Below are 22,145 nucleotides of genomic sequence, written 5' to 3'. Positions count from 1 at the left end.
AAAATACCTACTTTATATTTACATAATATATATAAATATATATACATAAATATTTGCCACATACTAATAGTGAATGAATGGAGAATGATATATCACAATTACACCAATCAAATGAAGCAGAAAGTTAAAGAATAATAGAAATCAATTATCTTCTCTTAGACTGCAATGGAACTAAACTAAAAGGCAGTAACAGAATGCTGGGGAAAATCTCAAAATGCTTAAATAACACACTTCCAAGTAACAATGAATTAATAAATCTCAAGAGAAAATGGGATGTGGGGTAGGACCAGCCTGCTTGCTGCACATGCTGGCGGGCACAGGAACCATGGCTGGTGGTGGGCCTAGTGGGGTCATTGAGGGTCGCTCCAACGAGGCTGCAGTTCCTGCTGGGATAGATGAGGGCTGAGTGTGTGGTGGGCTGGGTTAGGCTGGGCTGCATCATCCATTGGTTTGCGTATGAGATGAGGTGGGGAACAGAACTGACCAGGTGACTGCAACCACCAGTGTGTGTGTAGGCTGACGTGGTGCTAGACTGAATCATACTCCACGCTGACTAGCACGCACAAGTCAGGCTGGGGTCACCTCTGGGGAGGTTTTTTGAGGACCTCCCCAAACTAGATCACTGGACTCAGAACTCCAACCATGGTGCAAAATCACAGGCCATGTGCTCTATGGGGTGAATGTGTGAGAACTGGGTCTCCATGGTTGTTGAAGCCAATATAGTGGATGGTATGAACCAGACGCTCCTGGGGGACATGACAACCAGTTCACTGAGGCCTGCAGAGGACATCTAGTACCATGGAGGGCAGAACAAATTGGACGGCTCTCCCTGACAAGTACCTGGGTAAACCAAGAGTCTAAGATGGACTATGTCAGCAAATGGACCCTGGAAAGACTGGAGGCACTGGAGGCAGTTGTCTTACCCACTTTTCCCCCATTCCTTGACCCTCTTCACCATAACTGGTGGTCCACATGGGCATGCACCCCTCTCAACTATGTAAACATCATCAAAAATAAACTCAACTTATAATTTGAAAAAAAAAAACAATAAGAGACTTCATATGCAAGTGTATGCATTTCTGAAAACCCACCAAGAAGCCCACCACAAATCTATGCCTTTTACTGGGTGTGAAGTTTGCCTTCACTCCTAAAAACAAAACAAAACCTTAAAAGCTAAAAACAATAAGGTGCCCTAATTCCATACCATACATCAAGACAAATGATCACCTTTTTTTTTTGGTTGCTTTATTTTGACAATCTTTACATAGCTGACTAGGGCACAAAGGATCAAGGGTTACAGGAAAGTGGGTAAGACTATTGTCTCCACATTATTGCTTTTTTTTTTTTTTTCTGTATCTGGGGTAAAGGGGGAGATAAAGGGAGAAGCCCCACCCAGCCTCCCACCCATCCCAGGTCCCCGATGAGATAATCATCTTTTAAGGTCACTACTAGCTCATGGCCACAAAATTATACCTTCATCACAGAAGACCACATCACTCATGAACTGAATGCAATAATCAACAGCCATTCCTCTGGCTCACCCCAAAACAGTTCTAGGTCATCAGGGTACAAATTTTAAGGGTTGAGGAGACAGGCAATAAGGAATCAGAACATCTGAGTGTTTTGCCCTATTCACTGACCTGATATGTTCAGAATTCAGTTCCTGCTGCCTCACCCCTGCCTTGTCCTGTCCAACCCCCACTGTCCTGGGAGCTGGTTAACTTCTCCTCCCTGGGGGATGAGGACTCCTGATTGGCTGCGATCACTTTAAGCATCGTGATTGCTTCATAGTAACAGTTACCAATTCCAACTCCCTGGTGCAGAGAGTTCTCTGGTAGGCTTATTACTTAGGAAGTGAACTCCCCCTTGAGGTGCCAAGCTTCGCAAATAATGTCACCAGTGGACTGGAATTGCAAACTTTCCTGCCTGAAACCGTGACAACCCCGAGGGCTTGTGTTTCCGGTTCTGCAGATGCAGAGCTTGCTGGAACATCCAGAGCGGAGAGCTCCAAACACGAATTTGGAGCCCGCAGTGTTCAGGATCACTGACTCGCACTCAGAGAAAAGGCATCTTGGGCTTTTATGACATTTTTCTTTGAGAAGCTCCAGGATTAAATAACCAAATTGGAATCTGCACTAAGTTCCAGAGCTTTGCTGCTTTGTCTTTTGCTTCTCGTGCATTAAAAAGAAGAACAGTGGCCGGCATACACAAATGCACATGGAGGGTATGGCAGTCCATTGGAGCCTGCAGAGGACATCTGGTACCATAACAAAAGAGGGAGGGCAGAACAAGTTGGTCAACTACCCCAGCCAAATATCTGGGTGCAAAATATCTGGCAGCAAAATAAAGGGGGAAAAAAAGAAAAGAAAATGTGGAAACAATGGCCTTACCCACATTCCCCTAACCCTTGACCCTTGCCACCTTAATTAACTACATAAACAGCACCAAAAATCATAGTAATGGGGGCGGAGTCCAGGTAAGTCTAAGCAGTGGCACAAGTACCTTACTCTCCCAGTCACATGACTGTTGCTGGGAGAACCCATGCCGGGCCAGGCTTCCTGCTGGGGATCCTAGCTCCCCATCCACCGCTGCTAGGCAGAAGGAGGGTCCTGGGCTTGTGGGCTCGGCCTGCTGTGAGCTCTGGGGTCTTGGGGGTATGGAATTACTGCCTAGGGACATCCACAGATAAAGCCACTGTATGTGTAGGTGAGGAATGAATCCTGAGGGACACCCAATGACAGGGCCACTGTACTTGCAGGTAAGCGAGGGGACTGAGACCTGGTGATTTGGAGGAGACCTGAAGATCTTTATGGGTCAGACTGATACACCAGCTCACATGGAAGTCCTGAATTGGGCTTGTTGGCATGGAACATGGCTGACCACCACATGCAAGCACACACGTAAAATATGGTTGGGGCCTGTCTGGCAGGGCTAGATCCTAGTACCTGATATTGAGGACTTCAGCCACTAGGCTGGGCCCCCAGTACCTGATACTGAGTGTTGGATCAGGAGATGGGTCACATTAGAGTGGGCCATGATACCACCCAGTACACAAGAGAACCAGGTCCGGTGTAGATTCTGTGGGGGGTATGTGGGTCTACCCCTGTGGAACTACAAGTCCCGCTGGTTAGCTTGAGAATTGGTATGGTGATGGGCTGAGTTAGACATGACCATGGAACTCACCAATGCTCACCAGCACTGGGGCTGGGAATAAGCAGAGCAGGTCCAGGCTGCAGCACCTGCATGTGCACCCTAAAACAGGGTGTGAGGCAGGCCAGGCCATACCAGCTCATACTAAGGCTGGGACAGATGGGGCGGGCCATGCCAAGTAAGGGCCAAGCACCCACTGGCATGCATTAGATCTGGGTTTGGGAGTAGCCCTAACAGGGGAACCTAGGAAACTCCCCTAATAGTCATAGCTCCTGCTGATGAGCATGTAGTCCAGGCTTGGGTGTTGGGCAGGCTGGGCAGGGTAGCTCCATCCGTCGGCAAGTGTGTGACAGACCAGGTTGGGCAGGGCTATAACGCCTGTTAATCTGTGTGTAAGCTGGATTGGGGATAAGCCAGGCTGGGTGGCATGTAGCTGTGGTACATGCATAAGCCAAAGGGCATGAGGGTTGATTGGGCTTTGCGGCAGCATCAACTAGCAGATGCCACACAGGGAGCAAGCTCTGTTGAGATAAACTGTAGTATCATCTGGAGAGTGCAAGATCCAGGAGTGGGAGTGAGCCCATCAGGGAAACAGTGAGCACCTCCTCTTGGGTTGCCACTTGAACTATAAGCATGAGAACCAGGACTGGGACAGGCATGGCTAGACAGAGAATGGCACCTGCCAGCACATGTGTGGGCTAGAAAGTGGAGCTGGTTGGGTTGAACTAGGCTTCAATGCCCATTGATACATATGAGAGCTGAATGGGATATGGGACAGACTGGACCAGTCTGCTGTACACACCGGCAAGCACGGAACCAGGGCAGGGGGTGGCCGGGGGGGGGGGGGCGTTATTGCGGATTACTCTGACTGGGCTACAACTCCCACTGGTTTGTGTGAGGGCAGAGTGTGCAGTGGGCAGGATCAGGCCGGACTGCAACACCCATTAGTTTGCATAGAAGACAGGGTTGGAGACAACTGACCCAGAAATTGCAACTAACAGTGTGCACAAAGGCCGATTTCAGCGAAGGACTGTGCCAGACCCTGTACTGGCAAGCACACACAAGAATGAAGTCTGGGATCACCTCAGATGAAGTTTCTTTAGGAATCCCTCCACTGAACTGCTGGACTCAGAACTACAACCATGGAGAAAATTGCAGGTTCTACGGTCTGACTGTGGAATGTACGTGTCAGAGCTGGGCCTCCTCAGTGGCTTAGGTGGAACAGTGGACAGCATATCCAGAAACACATGGAGGTTATGGCAGTACACTGGAGCCTGCAGAGGACACCTGGTACCACAACAGAGGACGGAGGACAGAACAAATCGATCAACTACCCCAGCCAAGAGTGGGCAGTGAATACCTGGGCAAACGGAATTTCTAAGGTGGACTATGTCGGCCAGTGGATTCTGGAGAGATTTCATCATGATTGGAGTGGAAGGATAAACAGCGATACAGAACTGCTGAACTATCAAAACCACTCGAGCAGGACCCCTGGCGCATGCCCCACATCGGGGACCCTGGGATGGTTGGGAGGCTGGTGTGGCTTCTCCCCTTATCTCTCCCCGCCCCCAGATACAGAAAACAAAGAAGAAAATGTGAAAACAGTGGTCTCAACTACTTTCCTGTGGCCCTTGACCCTTCATTCCCCAATCAACTATGTAAAAATTACCAAAAATAAAATTTATACAGTTAAAAAAAACAAAAGAATGAATTTCAGAAGTGAATTTATTCTTCCTCAAAAGATGGCTTGCAAATACGTACACAGGCCAAGTAAAAATGAAAAGTTCAGTGTTTTCCTCAGAATTAAAATAGGCACATTTATCAGTTCTTTCTGATTCAAAATATCCTTTAGGGAAAAAAATACAGAATCAAATTCCGTGTTTCAAGATCTTATATTTCAGTCCAGATGAAGCACCATTTTGCTTGTGCATATTTAGCTAAGAAGTATTTAGCTCAATTTTCAGGAAAATATTATCATGGAAAATCACTTATAATTTTATCAGTTTATATGTATTTTTAAGTCAATAGATACTTTCAATAAACTGAATTTCATGAGTAAAAACAAAAAGGGGGGGGGGTGGCTCCTACCAAGTGGAAGACAAGTGTACAAAGTGCTTTCTAACAACAAAGATGAAAGAATCCGGACAGGGAAGAGCAGGGGAGACGATATCCCACGTGCATCCGTGAGCGGCAGAGTGAGACGGTTATCCGGATTCTGCCTGGCCTTCCCGGCTGGGACTGCGAGAGGCAGCTCTCCGATCGGTGCGGCCTCTGCTTCAGGGCCTGACAACCTCCGAGGGACTTGTACACGAAGGCCAAGGAAGAGGGGACCTTGTTATCAGAGTGCTGAGGAAAGGGGAAAGGAGCCGGGAGCCCAGGGCTGAATTCATCTGGCAGCAGGAGGACTGGGTAAAGCATCCTGAGCCAGGGGACATTCCTCAGATACCCAGTGAGGACGGCCAGGGAGAGAAGCAAGAAACAGGGACACTCGAGACAGTCTACTCAATAGACCTCTATGGTCTGCCTGCAGCCATGGCCCCCTGTCCAAGCAACCTGCACTTGAAAACACCTCTGGGCTTCACTGTTTAATGTAACATGGGACATCACACCCTCCACGTGCAAGTGGCTGTGTAAACGTGTCTGATGAGCTCTTAGGCAACCAGTAAACAGATAAAACTGCTGATTCCAGACTTCTGCCAGGCCAGGGCTTTCGTTGGGGGGAGGGTGGACATGGCCAGAGATGCTGAGAGGTCCCTGAAGGGACACAGCCCAGAGCTACAAGTGAGTCCAGGGGTCCCCACACAGGCGTGCATGCAAGAAGCAGTCCTGGGCACCCCCACTTACCAGTGATGTAGAAGGCCTTGTACGGCCCCAGGCGGACAGTCTGCAGGGCTCCGTACTCCCCAGCTGCCCCACTGTTGGGGTGGAACAGCACCTGTGGAAGATGGCAGCACTTATTAATAACTTCCATCCACGTGAGCCAGGATCCGGAGGCCCTGTGAAATGCTTACTTGGCTAGTTCATTCATCAGTGTGGATCACAACTCCGCACCAGTGGGCGGGTGGTCAGAGTCCTAGGCCAGAACCCATTCTGTAACGGACAGGGTCCCACGCAAAATGAGACATGGGGATGCACCTTGCTGCCAAATTGAAAATCTCTAAAGAGGCGAGAAGACCTTGAAAACCCAAGTAAAGGCGCTCTGAAATGGGGTGGGAAGGGAGGAGGGAAGGGTGCTATGGTTACCCCTGTTCCGTGCATGCCTAACCTCCCACCCCAAGTGCGCGAGGGGGCCTGGGGACTTCCCTAGGAGTCTGCTGTGGGTGATCTGCACCCCCCACCCCCGCCCTGGGAAGCTCCTCAGCCCCCAGGCTGTTTCCCTCCCTCCCGAGCAAGCATGATGGTGTACTGAGGCATCCGTGACTTCCCCACGACAGGGCACGGTCCAGCCTGCAAACACAGACACCCACACCTATGAGTCAGATCCACCAAACCAAGCCTGAGGAAATCTTTCCTCACTGGGTCCCAGATCAAAGAATTATCCCCCGCCCCCAAAGAATGGAAACACCTCATTCAGGGCTCCCAAGGGAAGAATCTGGTAGAAAATCAAAGGGCAGTGTCCATGGTAGATTGGCGGCTTGGAGCTGGATGCCTGAGACTGCCCTGGTATGAATCATGACCGTATATATCGCTGGAAAGGCGCTTACGTGATTCAAAGTTTCCATGGGCCTTTTTAAAAAAAATATGAGAAACATCTGTTGGAGGAGCAATAAACAGCTGTGCCTCTTGCCACCCCTCCAACAGTTACACGGCTCTGGGAGGATGCCAGCCAGGGTGGGGTTGGCCCCGCACCTGCTGCTTCTGTGTACTGTGACAACCCCTGCCAAGTGCCCAGAGCGCGCGTGAGGCCAGCAGGCCCCTTCCAAACAGGAAAAGAGGTTGCAACTGAAAACCCTCACTTCTTCCATCCACGCAGAAAGCCAAGCTCCCACCGCAGCCGACTGTCTTGTTTCCTTCTTGAGACGGCAGGAAGTGGGAGACTTGGAAAAACTATTGTCAACTGATCTATGATGCACTCAGACATCCAGAAGCCCAGGGCCATCACTGATGTCATTTAGGTCTGCGGAACAGAAATGTCACAAGGTTTGGGGGGTGGGGGGAGAGCGGCGGCAGCGGGAGGGGGGTCACAGTGGGAGGGCTGCTGCGACATTACCAGGAGCAACGGCCAAAACCCAAGAGGAATTGTGGGATGCCTCGTTGTCAGAAACGCACAGATTGTTAAGAGCTCATCTGTGTGTGTGTGTGTGTGTTTTTTCTCCTCCGAGCAGAATGATCACAGCTTTTTCATTTCTACCCACAGGAGGCTGGCAGTTACACATGAATTGCAGTTGCAGCTGCAGATATTTGGTCCTCAAATACCTGGTCCAAACTTCAAACTTTGTCCTACAAACTTGTGCCTCCTTCATGCCTTGCCTTAGCTGGATGCCTGTGGGCTTCCTTTTGTTTTCTAAGCATGCCAGTGACCTGTTACATTAGGTCCTGAAGGCCAGGGCTTGCATAGCATCTCCAGACAGCGGGCTCCTTTCCCCAAACCCCACCAAGCCAGGGGGTGCAGAGCACAAGGTCTCCAAAAGGGGCCAGTGAGGCAGCCAGCCAACCCTGCGGCAGCCACGCCAATGAGATCTTTCACCACTAGGGGCCTCCCTAAGAGAAGTGATAGGCATGCTGGAGGCTGAACACCTGCCTGTTTTGTTGATGTGTGACTTCTGGGGCCAGGGCGGGAGAGGGCAGGGGGCTAAACATTTTGAGACCCACAGCAGCCCAACCACCCAGGCTAGGCACCAGCAGAGCTGTCGTTGGTTGACAGTCTTGGGACCTGATGACAGACACGACTTGCCCGGGGTGACTGCAACTTTCCATAAGGGGGTCAGGACCACACAGGGCTGGATCTGGTCAGGGCACCCTCCCTTTCTCAACGTGGATGTGGAGCAGAAGTGCAGGTGGAGCAGAAGCGAGACCGTGCAGCACGGGGTCGCCTGTGGGAATGCGACAGATGGGACGTCCTGAGACACAGATGAAACAGACGACAGCTGCGCGTGCAGCACGAACCCAGCAGTGCACTGCGCCTCTCAGCACAGAGCCTGCAGCAGGAGCTGGGGGCCCAGCGCCTGGGACTGCTTTCTAACTCTCAGCCACAGGGTTTGCAAGCCAGGCAAGAACCCAACGGCTGACAGGCATAAAGTCCTAAACCACACTGCACTGGGGATCCTTGCAAGCCCTGGTCACATCTGATCACGACCAGTTTGTATATTTAACAAAACAGCACACATACCATGTGTGTATGTGTTTGCTAACACGCGTCTACTTACATTCACACGCATAAATCACTCCAATCTTGGCCTACTGGTCTCCTCCACAGCTATTCCAATGCAACACAATCTAGTGTCTTAAATACTATTATTTTGCTTCAATTAGAGACAGCTGCTCAGAGACGGCCACCACCCCCTCCCCCCTAAACTCAGGGCCAGTAACTGCGTATGAGGACCTGCAGCTCCAGGGTCTTGCCTCCGACTCCTTGCTGAACTGCAGGAGCCTGGTATCCTGCTATGCCACATGTGGCCCTCAGGTGCCAGCTGCCTGCCCGGGTAGCCACCTTCAGCAGTTTCTCCTGCCGTTTTATTGTGGACCATGGCTTGTGCACGGGGAACAAGTCAAGCTCACACTCCACAGGGCCCTGCAGCCGCCTCCTCTACCTGCTACCGGGTGAGCCAACTTGTGCAGAGTCGCAAGCGCAGCTGAGAACGGAAGCTGGGGAAGTTCGCACGCACCAGCCCCGGCCACCATCCTCCCACCCTCACCCCGTCAGCAAGCCTGACCACGTCAAGAAGTTGCTTCCTGGCGACCCCCAGCATTTCTATTCGCAGCTGCGGTAGTAAACACCCCTCCCACCCCCGTGGGGGCGCCTCTCCTGACGTGGCGGATAACCTTCAGGGTCATGGCCCCCAGCGGCGGAAACCACCCTCTCGTCAGCTCCTTAGCTCGGCTGCTGCTCAGGAGCAGGGCCAGGTCTGGCAGGAGTGGAGTGCAGGGTGGGGTGTGTGGGAGTGGAGTGCTACTCTACAGGACCGGGAACTCCTCCCGGGAGAGGAACTACCTCCCAGGGGGCCTCTCTGGCTCACGCTGGCGTGAAAGGGCACGGAACCACCAATGGCCCTTAGAAGGCCGTGGGTGGCTAGCTGGCCCTGGGGGATGGGTCGCTCCAGTAACCACCGTTCAGAGTACAGCTGAGTCACTTCCAGGTGACCCTTAGAAAAGCCAAAAATAGGCCCTTTGAAGTACCCATCCCTGGCTGGCGGGCAGGGCCTCACAGAGGAGTCTGAAGTCTTCCCGGCCTCCTTCCCTTCCTCCCACGCCCTCTTCCTCTCGGTGAAGGGAAAACACGTGGAAATGACAGGGAACGGCCATTAGGTCTGTCATTTGCCAGCTGCTCCCAGAAACATGGGGAACAGTATGTGTGAAGCCCCGCTCCAGAGCCTGAGGATGCGAGAACAGGAGGAACCTGCCAGCTGCAGCATCCAACAAGTTAGTCATCCCCCACGCATCCATGCATCCACTTTGCATGGCCTGAGTACCAGCTGCGCGCAGGTGCCATGAGGTCCCGTGACAATTCAACGCTGAACTGGACAGTTGGAATTCTCGACTTCACGAAGCTGCCATGGTCACGGGGAAGGCCCACCACAGGCAAGTCACACACATTCGTCGGCTGTCCATGCAGCCAAAGCACACAGGGTGAAGAGAAAATGAAATGTACGCGGGGGGGCTCCAGCTTTAGAGGCACCCTGAGACACATTGCTAAATATGAAGCTGGACTGATGAGCTGGCTGGATGACGGGGCACAGGGTGGAAAGTGGGGTTCATCTCCAAGGATTCACCCCTCAGAGAGGCACGCAGTGGGTCGGAACTGACTACCCTGCATGCACGGTTCTGTTTGCATAAAGCCAGCCAGTCTCTGAATGACAAGCACAGATGTGGGCTCGTATTTCTTGCACTTACCCTGTGTCCGATCTGGGAGCGGCCAAAGATCACGTCGGAGACATCCAGGCCATCCAAGTGCCGGCCCGGAGGCAGGCTGGCCCCGGACAGGGCCACCACGGTGGGGAAAATGTCCAGCATGCTGCAGAAAGGACCAGCAGTCAGCCTTGCACTTGGACTCATCCCAGCCCAAGCACCCACAGCCTCCCGCCCTCTCCATGCCTGTCTTCCCTTCAGGTTCTGATTTCATGCCCGAGTTTCCAAGGGGCGCAGTGGGGCACTGGCTCAACAGCCAAGCTGTTTAAATCCCAATGCTTCTGTTTCATGTTCTCTGCAGCGGGCCCAACTCAGGGCTGGGCGAGTGGATGCAAAGAGAAGGAATGTGTTTGGTGAATGGTTATGTTGCCATGATTCACAGGGGGCACCCGCTATGAACCTGTCTGGGAGCTAAGAGATTCTACATGTCACCAACTAGCTCACAGCCACTTGTTTCGAGAGGATATGGTGTGAGAGACAAGATTCAGTTCATTTTTCATTGCCTGGATCTCTGCAGCATACATATTTTACCTTCGTTTAGGATGTCTTGAGATATGAAAAAAATTCCCACCTCTATTGTTTTAGCTAGTTTTGTCCACTATAGAAAAATGAATGTTGGGTCCGGTGAGATGGCCTCGTTGCTAAAGTCCTTGCCTTGAACCCGCCGGGATCCCATATGAGCACCAGTTCTAACCCCAGCAGCTCCACTTCCCATCCCGCTCCCTGCTTGTGGCCTGGGAGAGCAGTCGAGGATGGCCCAAAGCCTTGGGACCCTGCACCCGTGTGGGAGACCTGGAGCAAGTTCCTGGCTCCTGGCTTCAGATCGGCGCAGCACCAGCTGTTGCCGTCTCTTGGGGAGTGAATCATCAGACAGAAGATCTTCTTCTCTGTCTCTTCTCCTCTCTGCATATCTGACTTTGCAACAAAAATAAATAAATCTTTAAAAAAAAAAGAATGTTGGAAAAGGCATATATTCGGTCTGGTGATTAAGGTGCTGGTTACAACGCCCATGTCCAGGGTTGGCATTGTAGGGTGATGTGTAGGGTGAGTCCCGGCTGCTCCACTTGCAATCCAGCTCCCTGCTAACGAGCCCAGGAAGGCAGTACAAGATGCCCAAATGCTCTGGCCCTTGCATCCATATGGGAGACCCAGAAGAAGCTGCTGGCTGCTAACTCCGGCGTGGCCTAGCCCTGGCTGATGCAGCCATTTGGGGAGTGCACCTGTACAGAGATCTCTTTCTGTATGTCTCTCTCTGTAACTCGCCTTACAAGTGATTATGTATGCATAGTGCCTGGGTTTAATTCTCAGCTGCAGCTCCTCACTGCAGCTCCCTGCCAGTGCAGACACTGGAAGGCAGCGGTGACTTCTCCCGTAGCTGAATCCCTGCCACCTACATGGGAGGCCTAGACTGAGCTCCCAGCACCCAGTGAGTTCCTTGGCCCAGCAGTTACAAACTTTTGGGAAGTGCAGCAGCAGATGGAAGTTGTACCTCTTGGCCTAACTTATTAATTCTTTGGGAAAAAAAAATGTTTATAGGAGAACAAACTAAAACACTGAAAAAATACAAAATGGAGAAGAGTACACAAGTAGTGCATTTCCCAAAGGCAGCTGTTGGTAACATCTTAATAGATTCTGCTAATGTGATTGAAAAAGGAAAAAAATAATCCAGAGATATGATTTGACTATCCCATAAAGTATCTCTTCCTCCATCCTCATCTGCTCATGTTGGAAAAACCCTTCAGCAAGAACGAAGGAGCTACTGTCCCTTCAACAGAGCTGCCTGTCCGAGGGCCTGGCCAATGGAGCCAGTGAGACCTGCCAGAGCCAGGAGCCACAGGCCAACAGGAGGCTAGATTGCACAAGCAAAAAAAGCCCTGGCCCCCTGGGGCTCAGCAGGCGGTAGTCCTCAGGCTCATGGCCAAGGGAGGTCTCAAGGCTGCACTTCCCCACTTTCCTGACCTTGAGGACTGCAGTGGGACTGGCTCTGCTGCCACTGCAGGATGCACCTGCCACGCCAGTGACCATCGGCCCACCCACACGCCCTCTCCTCTCCAGCGTTCTGCCTGCAACTGCAGGTCGGCTCTCTCTGTTGCCCGCGGTACGGAGTGTTTCGATTGCACCGTTCAGGAAACTGATGGCTTATCTCTTGAGATACTCGCTCCAGGAGCTGGCATCCCACACTGCTGCATTGCCAAGGCATGCAGAGTCAGCATTCACAGAAAACAGAACACTCCAGAAACCTGTCCAGGGTCCAAGGCTCCTGCCATGAGCCGGGAAGCAAAAAGGACTGCAATGCAGTCTAAAAAGGCTGGGCTGGTTTTGGGGTGTGGGTTTAGATTCTCTTGAAACTGCGCCCCCTAAAGAGAGGTCAGCTTCACAGATGGGTCCCATCAGCCCTTAACCAAGAAAACAGGAACTGCATTTGGTTTTGAAATAGGTGGTATACTTTCTTTTTCCATCTGATATTTTCCCCCCTCCATCATGGATTAAGCATCCTAATTACATAGCACAACGGCTAATGGTCACGGAAGCCCAGTGCCTCCGAGTCTGGCAGGAACCTCAGAGGTACCTCATTGACTCGGATGACAAAGAAACCCTCTCGCCCACAAGGGAAGCTCTGCACGCCCTGTGAGTCACCCTGCTCTGGCAGCCCCGGCCAGCACCGGTCAGCTTGGCTGTGAAAACGCCTTTAAATAATGCAGCAAGACAAGGCCTTGGACTCATCCCTGGAAGAAGGAGGTGCCCCTGGCCCACACAGCCCTGATGCCATCCCCTGGCTTCACGTAAACCTAGAAAAGCATCCATCTCCCCCCGACCCCGCCACCGGGGGTTTCCAGTCTTACCCCAGCCCCTCCAAACCTCCAGCCTCAACTGAGAAATCGGGTTCTGAGTAGGTGTCTTTAAAACCGAAAATAACCCAAATCACACCAAACCAAAGCAAACTGCAAACCTCTGCCAAGCCCCTGCATTTGTTTCAAAACTCAGCCTGGGGCACAGCCACAGTTTGTCTTTGCACAGACGTGGGCACTTTCGCTCCAATTCTGTGGGCCTTTTGGGGGCGAGAAGGGCAGGTCAGAGCCTGCTCACGCAGGCAAGGGCTGAGGAGGCACTGCATGGGGACACAACAGGCTGTCCCGCAGTGGGCGGGTGGCTTCTTTGCAGCTTCCACTGCCCCTGTGAACCCCCTATCCTTCTTCCTCTCACGTTCCAGCCAGCCCAGAGGTTGGCAACAGGAAGTCTATCTATTTCTGTTGTTCTGTAGAGTGGCCCATGGAATCCAGGAATAGAGGCGCTGGGCTGTGGCAAGAAGGGAACAGAGGGGTTCTGGCCACTGAAAAGCCACAGGGGCAGTCTGCTTCCCGTGGGAGTCTGGGTGGGCTCCAGGGCAGTGCAGGATGAGAACGGTGCCCTGCTCATGAGTCCTGGGAGGAGCACATCGCCGGGCTTACGGAAGGGGTGGCAGGTGTCTTACCTGGGAAAAAGAAGGTGAAAAGAGGCAGGACCCTCCCTCCCTTGGGAGGTTAAGCCCAGCTTAGCCCTAGGTGCGCTGTCTGCTCTGAGAGGATCCTCTGCAGCCAGGGAGCAGGGAGCAAACCTTTCCTTGTTGCGAGAGCAATCTCGGGGCATGCAGGCAATCCTGGCCACATTTGGTTCTCAGTTTCTTCCTTGATTGCCAGTCCCTATCATTACCCTACTTTTTTAAAAAAAAGATTTATTTTTATTGCAAAGTCAGATATACAGAGAGGAGGAGAGACAGAGAGGAAAATCTTCCATCCGAAGATTCACTCCCCAAGCGGCCGCAACGGCTGGATCTCAGCCAATCTGAAGCCTCTTTGGGGTCTCCCACGTAGGTGCAGGGTTCCAAACCTTTGGGCCATCCTCGACTGCTTTCCCAGGCCATGAGCAGGGAGCTGGATGGGAAGCAGGGCTGCTGGGATTAGAACCAACACCCATATGGGATCCTGGCACATTCAAGGCAAGGACTTTAGCCACCAGGCCACAGCGCCAGGCCCTATCCTACTGTTAAAACTAGGTCTCCAGCCCTCACCTGGTCTTGGCAACGTGTCCAATTTTGACCAGGTAACTTCTCGTGGTCACCCGCCAAGTAAACCTCTTAGAGGTTAGCACAGCCCAATTTCAGGGAGAATAGGGACCCTACAATATCATGGGGTGCCCCAAAGCAGACCATGCAGTCCCATACAAAGCAGAGACAGAGGGGTGAGGCGTGAGTGTTGGGGGGAGACCATGCTCCCACCTCTGACCCTGTGGCACACTGCCAGGTCCAGGGAAGTGTGCTGGGACTGTGCTAGAAGGTGACACATAAACCATGGGACACTGAGGTGAGTCCCAGCCGCCCGCAGCTCCTGCTCCCGGGACCTGGTGCCTTGGGACAACGGGCTGACTCCGGGGCTGCCTTGTGACTCTTGCGGATATCTGAGGCGAGCCACGCACAGGCCCTGGATTCTCAGCTCTCCTGGCTGAAGGGCAGCTTAGCTATTTTCCAGATGGGATTATTTTGAGTCCTTTCCACCACTGGGGTCACCTCTGCACTTGCTCCCCACTTCCTCTCTGAGAGCCTAGTCCTCCTCCCCTTGAACAACAACAACAGGGGGGCTCCTGGCTCAGCTGCAAGCCCCCAGCCTTCCTGAACGTGGCTGAGAGAGGCTGCCCTTCCAGCGCTGGTTCTTGGCCCGCCTGAGTTTGTCCTCCCACGGCACTTGTGGCCTGGTGACATTCTGGCTGTCACAGCTGGGAGAAGAGGTGACTGTTGGCACCCAGTGGGTAGAGGCTGCGGTGCCACTGAACATCCCCATGACAAGCCCAAGATGTGGACAAAGACAAGCTTGAGAAACCCTGCATTACAGTGCAAAATTTAGTGGGTGATTTTCATTTTATCAGAAAGGCAAAGAAACAGAAATAGAGACAGGGTAGAGAGAGAAAGATCTGCCAGTTGTCGGTTCACTCCCCCAATGTCCACAGCAGCCAGGACTGGCCCAGGCCAAAGCCAGGAGCCTGGCACTCAACCTGAATGTTTCCCCCATGGGTGGCAGACGCGCAGGCCCTCAGGCTGTTCCCTGCTGCTACCTGCCGAGATGTACCTTAGCAGGAAGCTGATGGGAAAAAGTCACGGGTTGAAGCAGGCATTCTGATAAGGGATGCAGGTGGTGTCACCTGGGACAACCTCACTGCTGTACCAAACCAACAGCTGCCCTGCATCAGCATTTTAGGCTAAAACCACCTGCCAAGACGTTCCCCACAGGCTCCCCAACGGTGGGATCTTCCTGTCTGGCTCACTCACAGCTGGCCTCCCCAGTGTCCGGAGCAATGCTGGACCCGCAGGTGGACACGACAAACAGCTGTGGAATAAAGGCACTGTCCCCTTTCTGTTGTGGGAACAAGCCACATGCAAGAGGTTTCCTGAATCTTTTCCTTACATTGCTGAGGTGCATGCATGAATCGCAATGATGGCAATCTCTATAAGGTAGCCAGAGGCAGGCTGCTTTAAGCTGGTGGCTAAGATGCCTGCGACACACGAGTGCCTGGTATAATACCTTGCACCTGTTCCTGCCCATGTAGACCTGGGAAGCAACGGTGATGGCTCAGCATACTGGGTTCCTGTTACCCTCCTGGGACACCTGAAGTGACATCCCTGCTGCCACCCAGCGCTGGCCAGAAGGGAGGAGAGAACTGGCAGAGGTGCCCAGCCTCCTGTTCTCTCATTCCTCCTTCTGCAACAAATACATTTGTTAGAATTTAAATAATAAAAGATAACGCATGGATTGAGTCTGGGCCCCCTCCTTCCTCCTCATATGGCTTTTTACTATTTATTCTAGACCATTCTGTAGTGTTCACGTGTTTCTATCAATGTGATGGTGTTCAGATAATCCTAATCACCCAGGGTCACTAGCATGCAGGTGGAAGGGATTCTGACCCTCGCACTTGGCATCTTAAAGGAATCATCCCCCATGGGAAAAGAGACCTATAGGTGGTCAGCAGTGTGGACGGGGGAACCAGGTGGGCTCCCAAGAACATGGAACAATAACTGTCTCCCCATAGTGGACACAGAAGAAAAAAAAAGGAAAAAAAAACTGAAACATTTATCTTACCCACTTTCTTCCATACCTTGATTCCCCCCACCCTAAACAGAGGCCCACAAGGACATGCATCACTCTCAACTATGTAAAAATATTAAAAATAAAATTTAAACTAAAAAAATTCCAGGACCTTCAAGCAAATGCTACGTTGTAGCAAGAACTTGCTTGCCTCAGTCACCCAGCCATCCCTCAGCTGGCAGTCACATCTAAGGTCCTCCTTCGCCCCTGCAACGCTGCAGCTCGGTCACGGGGCCACGAGTGACTCTGAGCGCAAGCGCCCTTCTCCGATGGGAAGCAGCCGCTGGGGCTTTGGTGATGTAACTGCAAAGATGGCTGAGATATTTGTGCATGTGCGGCCCAGCCCATGAACACTTGGCCCCCCCTGATAAGCACTCTAACTACACCAAGTCAGCTCTATAAAAAGCAGCCCGTCTGGCCCTCTTCCCGGCCGGCCTGACATCACGGATTCCAGGCTGTGCTGTTGTTGTCGCACCTGCTGGCACCCGCTGACAGCACGCTGCCTCCTCCTGATTACATGGGGCTGACCCGCAGTGCCTGGGGGGCCCCTGCAGGCTGCCAGGGAGCAGGCCTACCCGACCTCTACCAAGGCCTGCAGGCCTGCTTACCCTTTCTTTCCTATGGGCTTCTTCCCCAGTGGGTCTGGGGAGGCTGGACAAAGCCTGGGAACTACTCTATTCTACCGCATTCTTCATGCCAGAATACATTATGCTACCAGTAAAAAGCAAGCTGATCTTTTAAGAATCAGCTCTGGGGCCTGGCGTGATGGCCTAGTGGCTAAAGTCCTTGCCTTGAATGCGCCGGGATCCCATATGGGCGCCAGTTCTAATCCCAGCAGCCCCGCTTCCCATCCAGCTCCCTGCTTGTGGCCTGGGAAAGCAGAGGAGGATGGCCCAAAGCTTTGGAACCCTGCGCCCGTGTGGGAGACCTAGAGGAAGTTCCTGGCTCCTGGCTTCAGATCAGCTCAGTACCAGCCATCGTGGTTGCTTGGGCAGTGAATCATCGGATGGAAGATCTTCCTCTGTCTCTTCTCCTCTCTGCATATCTGACTTTGCAATAAAAATAAATAGATCTTAAAAAAAAAAATGTGCTCTGAGCACATGACCTTGCTTCTAGGAAGGTGGGTCTTAGCAGGTGAATGTGGAGCAGAGGGGTGGGGAAGAGTCCTCCTGTGAATTAGGAGGAAGCCAAGAAGCCCCCTATTGCACACCATGGCTTCATAGGATGGTAGTGCTTGCTGATCTACACAACACAGCTTCTCTGCCAGCAGGTGGCCTCCTGGGCAGGCCTCCACAGGGAGATAGTTACTACGTGTTTGTGATAAAGCACACACCCCAGAGACTGTCACTGGTTTGTAGAAGCTTCACTGTCAACAGCAGGGAGAACATTCTTCTTTCCCTGCTGGCCTGGTGGGGCCACATCCCTGCCCCCTCCCCTTCAAGGGCAAGTAGACTCCTGTCTGGGGGCCAAGTAATGGCCAGGGACATGCTGCCTTCTCATAGCCACCCCCAGGACACCCACCAACCTCCCCCGCAAGCACCAAGCCTGGACCCCCCAGAGCATCGGGGATCTGCAGCCCACCATTAGCATGGCCCAGGTCAACCTGGGAGACATGGCTGCCGCTGCAGCTTTCCTGCAGGAGACACAACCAAGACAGGAGCTGGGGAGGGGAACCAACTCCGGAGTCTTCTTCCCCTAGCCAGGATCCCCACACACACATGCGGCCCACTTCAACATGGGATTGTCCAGTGGCAAATCCATGCTGCAGAGACCCAAGTCTTAGAAGTCTCTATCTGGAAGTACCCAGACTATGGAGGTGCTGGGAGAACCCCCTGAGGTCTCTGGCCACCCCAACATCCAGCATCCTTCTCGCTGTAAATCCCAACACCTCCGAGCAGTTTGGGTCTCCTACCTCAGCAAGGCGGTGCTGGTGACATTGGCTGGTACTCTGCCTGGCCAGTAAGCCAGCGCCGGGACCCGGTGGCCTCCCTCCCAGGTGGTCTGCTTGGCTGGACTCCCCCCTGTAGGAGGAAGAGGAGGGACAGGTGCTTCATTGAGGATGACAACTCAGCTAAAAGCCGGTCTCTGGGTCAACAGTCCCGATCTAAGAGTGCCCAATTTTCCCAATGAGCACATTGTTTTTTAGCTAACTCGGTGTATTGCACTCTGCAGTGGGCTACGAACCCTAGCATGTTATGGGTTGGTTCTGTAAGACTCTTCCTGACTTGCTCCCCTTGTGCCCCCACATCATAAGGCGTCATCGGTTTTGTGCACTAGTAGGAGCTTCACAAATATCTGAGGAATAAACAAATCTGCCTTCCTTATGATCATAATATACCCACCTATTTGGAATGAAAAAATACAATGATTCACCAAGAGAGAAAAAGGCAGACATTCCCCCAGCTGTTCGATTCGCCTAATACACAGCAAGTGAGCTAGCTTGGATCTTACTGTTTTGCTTTGCTCTGTTTTGTTTTTCCTCGAACGGATGAGTTGTTCTGAAGTTGTGGAGACTCTTGCCTCTTGGGGCGAGGGAAGAGCAATCTCCGTGCAATCTATGAATTTCCAACATTAGTAATTAAAAGAATTATTTTTGTATCCAGCAAGCCAAAAGTGAGCACCAGGGTGAACGATGGCCAGCGGGCTGGAAGGGATGAGGTCATGTTCTATGGAAACATCCTGAATACATGTTACATTGAATTAACCATGACCATCCCCACCACTCCCACACATACCCCACCCTCATCCTGGTTGAGCCAGAGGCCAAAGATTCCACAAAGTTCGCGTGTACAAAGCCCTTCCAAAGCAAACGCGTTCCGAGGCTTGTACTCAACTGTGGTCATGCAACTTCCCCACATTTGGCGAGTGTGAAAAATCCAAGCAATCGTGAGGAGGGGCAGGGCGGGAGGACAAGATGAAAGCTGCCGTCACTGGGCGCTCACACTGCTGGAAACAGGCCCTTTGATGTCGCTGGCCCAGTACCCCCTACCGGAAATGCTCAGGATTCCCTGGAGGAGTCCCCCATCAAGTGTTGAAGTCAGAAACAAAACAACTCCCATCCTATGGGCTGTTTATGTGGAAGGCTGTGGGGCTTGAGAAACAAAATGAACACCCTGCAGTCGGAGTGAGAACCTCTTTGATCTCATCTGACATTGCTCAAGTGTATTCCCACCTTCCAGGGCCTTGTCTCTCCCAAATACACACAGCATCCACCGCCATTATACACGCATGGAGCAGAGAATGCAGAACTGCAGCAAGCACAACACGCATTTCCACGTGGCCCTGGAGTGCTCCACTTAATGCCTCAGCCTAAGCCAGAGAGGAAATAGCCATCACACACACACTGCAGTTTTGTGAATTCTACACCCATGAGGGGCGGGGGGCACCCTTGAAGACTTGTAGCCTGTTGATTTACACATCCATGGTGGACAACATTCAAATGCCCTTGCTTGACCTTTGAGGACAGATGTTATGGGAAGGTCAAGGCTCTCGTTTCAAATTATTAGCCTGGCTGGTCATCCAGAGAGCAGGAGCTGTGTGTCTGCTCTGTGATAGGCAATGAGCGCAGGTGTGGCACAGGGGGTTGGCTCCCTGCCTCCAGCATGCTCCTAGAAGGGTAAACTGGCTCCTAATGAACACACATGCTAACTGATCTTCACCACCAGGGATTTGTTTTTTCATGAATCTGTGTTGTTCTTTTGCAAGGGACTGACTTCCAGGAGGAACGCATCAGCTGTGACACACGGCTGACTCAACACAAGCCCCTCTCTGTCGCGAAGCTGACTAGCTCAATGCTGGCTACATATTGGTTTTGGTTTTTAACAGAAAGACACAATGTACATTCCAGCCAGGAAAATAGTCACAGGCCCACAGTGGCAGTGCTGTGGAACAGCAGGTAAGGCCTCCACCTGCAATTTCAGCTGCTCTACCTCCAATCCAGCTCCCCACAATCCATCCGGGAAAGCAGAGGAAGATGCCCCAAGTACTTGGGAGAACCAGATGGGGTTACAGGTCCCTGGCTTCTATAAAACATAATTTTTAAACATTTGACTTCAGATACCCACACCAAGGCCCCTTCCCAGCAACTCTGATTTCACCAGCCTGGGGCGGAAGATGGCTGCTGATGCCAAGGTACCCAATCCCAGGACTTCCCATGCAGAATACTTTCCCAGGCAAGATTGGGATAACACGTTCCCAAACAAAAGACAGTTTAGGGGCTCTTGAATGCTAGGCTTTATTTGGCCCACACCTTCCTAAATTTATGTCACAGCATCATGAAGATGGCATATCAATGCTGAGGTATATCAGGACAGAGAAGCCCATAACGAACCCTCTGCGCATCTTTCCACTTCGAAAGCTGTTTGTGGCTTGCGATAAGGCTCATACTTTGAGCCCGCAGCACAGCTGCATTAGGTGTGTGCACTGCACTTGGCTTTCTGTTGAGGAATGCATGTCTTAGGGCCGTGAGAATGCATGTGGTTACTTACGACTCTAATTAAAGCAGAACCTCTTACTTAAAGCAATAAATATTTAGCCTCAGCAACCAAAATACAAACAGAATCATGATTCACGAGTTCGCCTGCTTGTTCTTCTGTGGCTACGGAAGTGAGGTGGCATTCCGTGAAGACAGCCTGGCCCATGTGAAGACCTGTGGTCTTTCTTGGAAGTGACCCAAGGCAGTGGTGCTCATTGCGAGTGGGGAAGGCAGGGGAGTCTGTGAACTTCTCCACACAGTGCAATCCCTGGTGAGAACTCCCCTCAAAGTAGGGTTCCTGAATTCCGTTCCCAGCAATTCCAGTTTAACACCTCTGGGGTGGGGCTCTAATTCTAGGTAATTCTACCACCAACAGCCGAAGGACCCATGTTGGGGAAGCGTTCCCAGGGGACATCGGAGGGGCTTCCAGAGGCAGACCAATTGGAGTTCTAACCCCAGTGTGTGCCTTCTAATCACATGGCTGTGGGCTCTGCTTCCCTATGTTCTGATCCGCTGGACCATAAAGGGGAAATGATGGTGCTTATCTCCTGGGCATCCTGGAATGGATATGGAAGGTCACGTCCACCAAGTCCTACACAGGGCACTTCCGCATGGTGCTGGCCTCCTGAGCAACCAACACATGCAATAAAATCAAAAGCCCACATGATCTACAGGTGGTCAGTAGCCGAGATGGTAACCTGAATGCTCACTCCCAGACTCCACCCCTCCGACAGCTTGCTTGGGCGTGCATCGCATCCTACTTTTATTGGTAACATTATTTCGAATGCCCTTAGATAGGGCCCTCTCTCCAGTGCACTGACTCTCTAATGCTGTCCCCAACTGGCAAAATAACAGCATTTGTCCCCTTAGGACACTTGCCTGTCCCACAGGGCATTATTGGGCATTTGCTCTGAGCAGTGCTCATTCTGCAACCTTCTAAAGAAGCAGGCTTCGTTTCTAAGTATAACTACGTGCCCTTGCCAAGGATGCCCATAGTGTACTGTTTTCTAGAAACACAGGGTAGCCAGGCCTCTTCTGTTCGCACCCAGGACTCTGGCTGGCCCAGAGTGACCTTGTGGAGACGCTCCATCAAGCCTGCTGGCCAAAGGCCCAGTGGGAGATATGAGGTGACAGTTCCATCAGCAGGCTCTGTCCCTTGGCCACTCTGCACCTTGCTCGCTCACCCCACAGCACCTCTGACCTTTCCCTACCCCACCCCCACCTCAAACTGGACAGAAGGCCCCGGATGCAGACCGGCTTCCTACTGGGGAAGGTTATGTAACACCCTGATAGCATCAAATTACAAACAACCGGGGTTTCTAGAAGCTGCGATGCCAAATTCA

The 22,145-nt window shown here is 52.1% G+C and overlaps 1 protein-coding gene across 5 annotated transcripts in view; it reads right to left on the bottom strand.

Moving 5' to 3' along the window:
* ARSG (arylsulfatase G) overlaps positions 1 to 22,145 on the bottom strand; it is an 89,356-nt gene that overhangs the window by 4,624 nt on the left and 62,587 nt on the right. For all 5 annotated transcript variants that reach the window (XM_040989556.1, XM_040989557.1, XM_040989554.1 and 2 more), the window contains 3 exons: positions 18,241 to 18,349; positions 10,201 to 10,321; positions 5,995 to 6,085 (listed from right to left, as the gene is read on the bottom strand). In XM_040989556.1, coding sequence (XP_040845490.1) covers positions 5,995 to 6,085; positions 10,201 to 10,321; positions 18,241 to 18,349 — 321 coding nt within the window. The remainder of the gene's footprint in view (positions 1 to 5,994; positions 6,086 to 10,200; positions 10,322 to 18,240; positions 18,350 to 22,145) is intronic.

Source organism: Ochotona curzoniae, unplaced genomic scaffold (assembly GCF_017591425.1).
Source record: "Ochotona curzoniae isolate NIBS_2020 unplaced genomic scaffold, NIBS_Ocur_1.0 contig_523, whole genome shotgun sequence".
NCBI classification, from domain to species: Eukaryota; Metazoa; Chordata; class Mammalia; order Lagomorpha; family Ochotonidae; genus Ochotona; species Ochotona curzoniae.
Note: the sequence above shows the minus strand (reverse complement) of the source record. Positions and strands in the feature narration are given on the sequence as shown.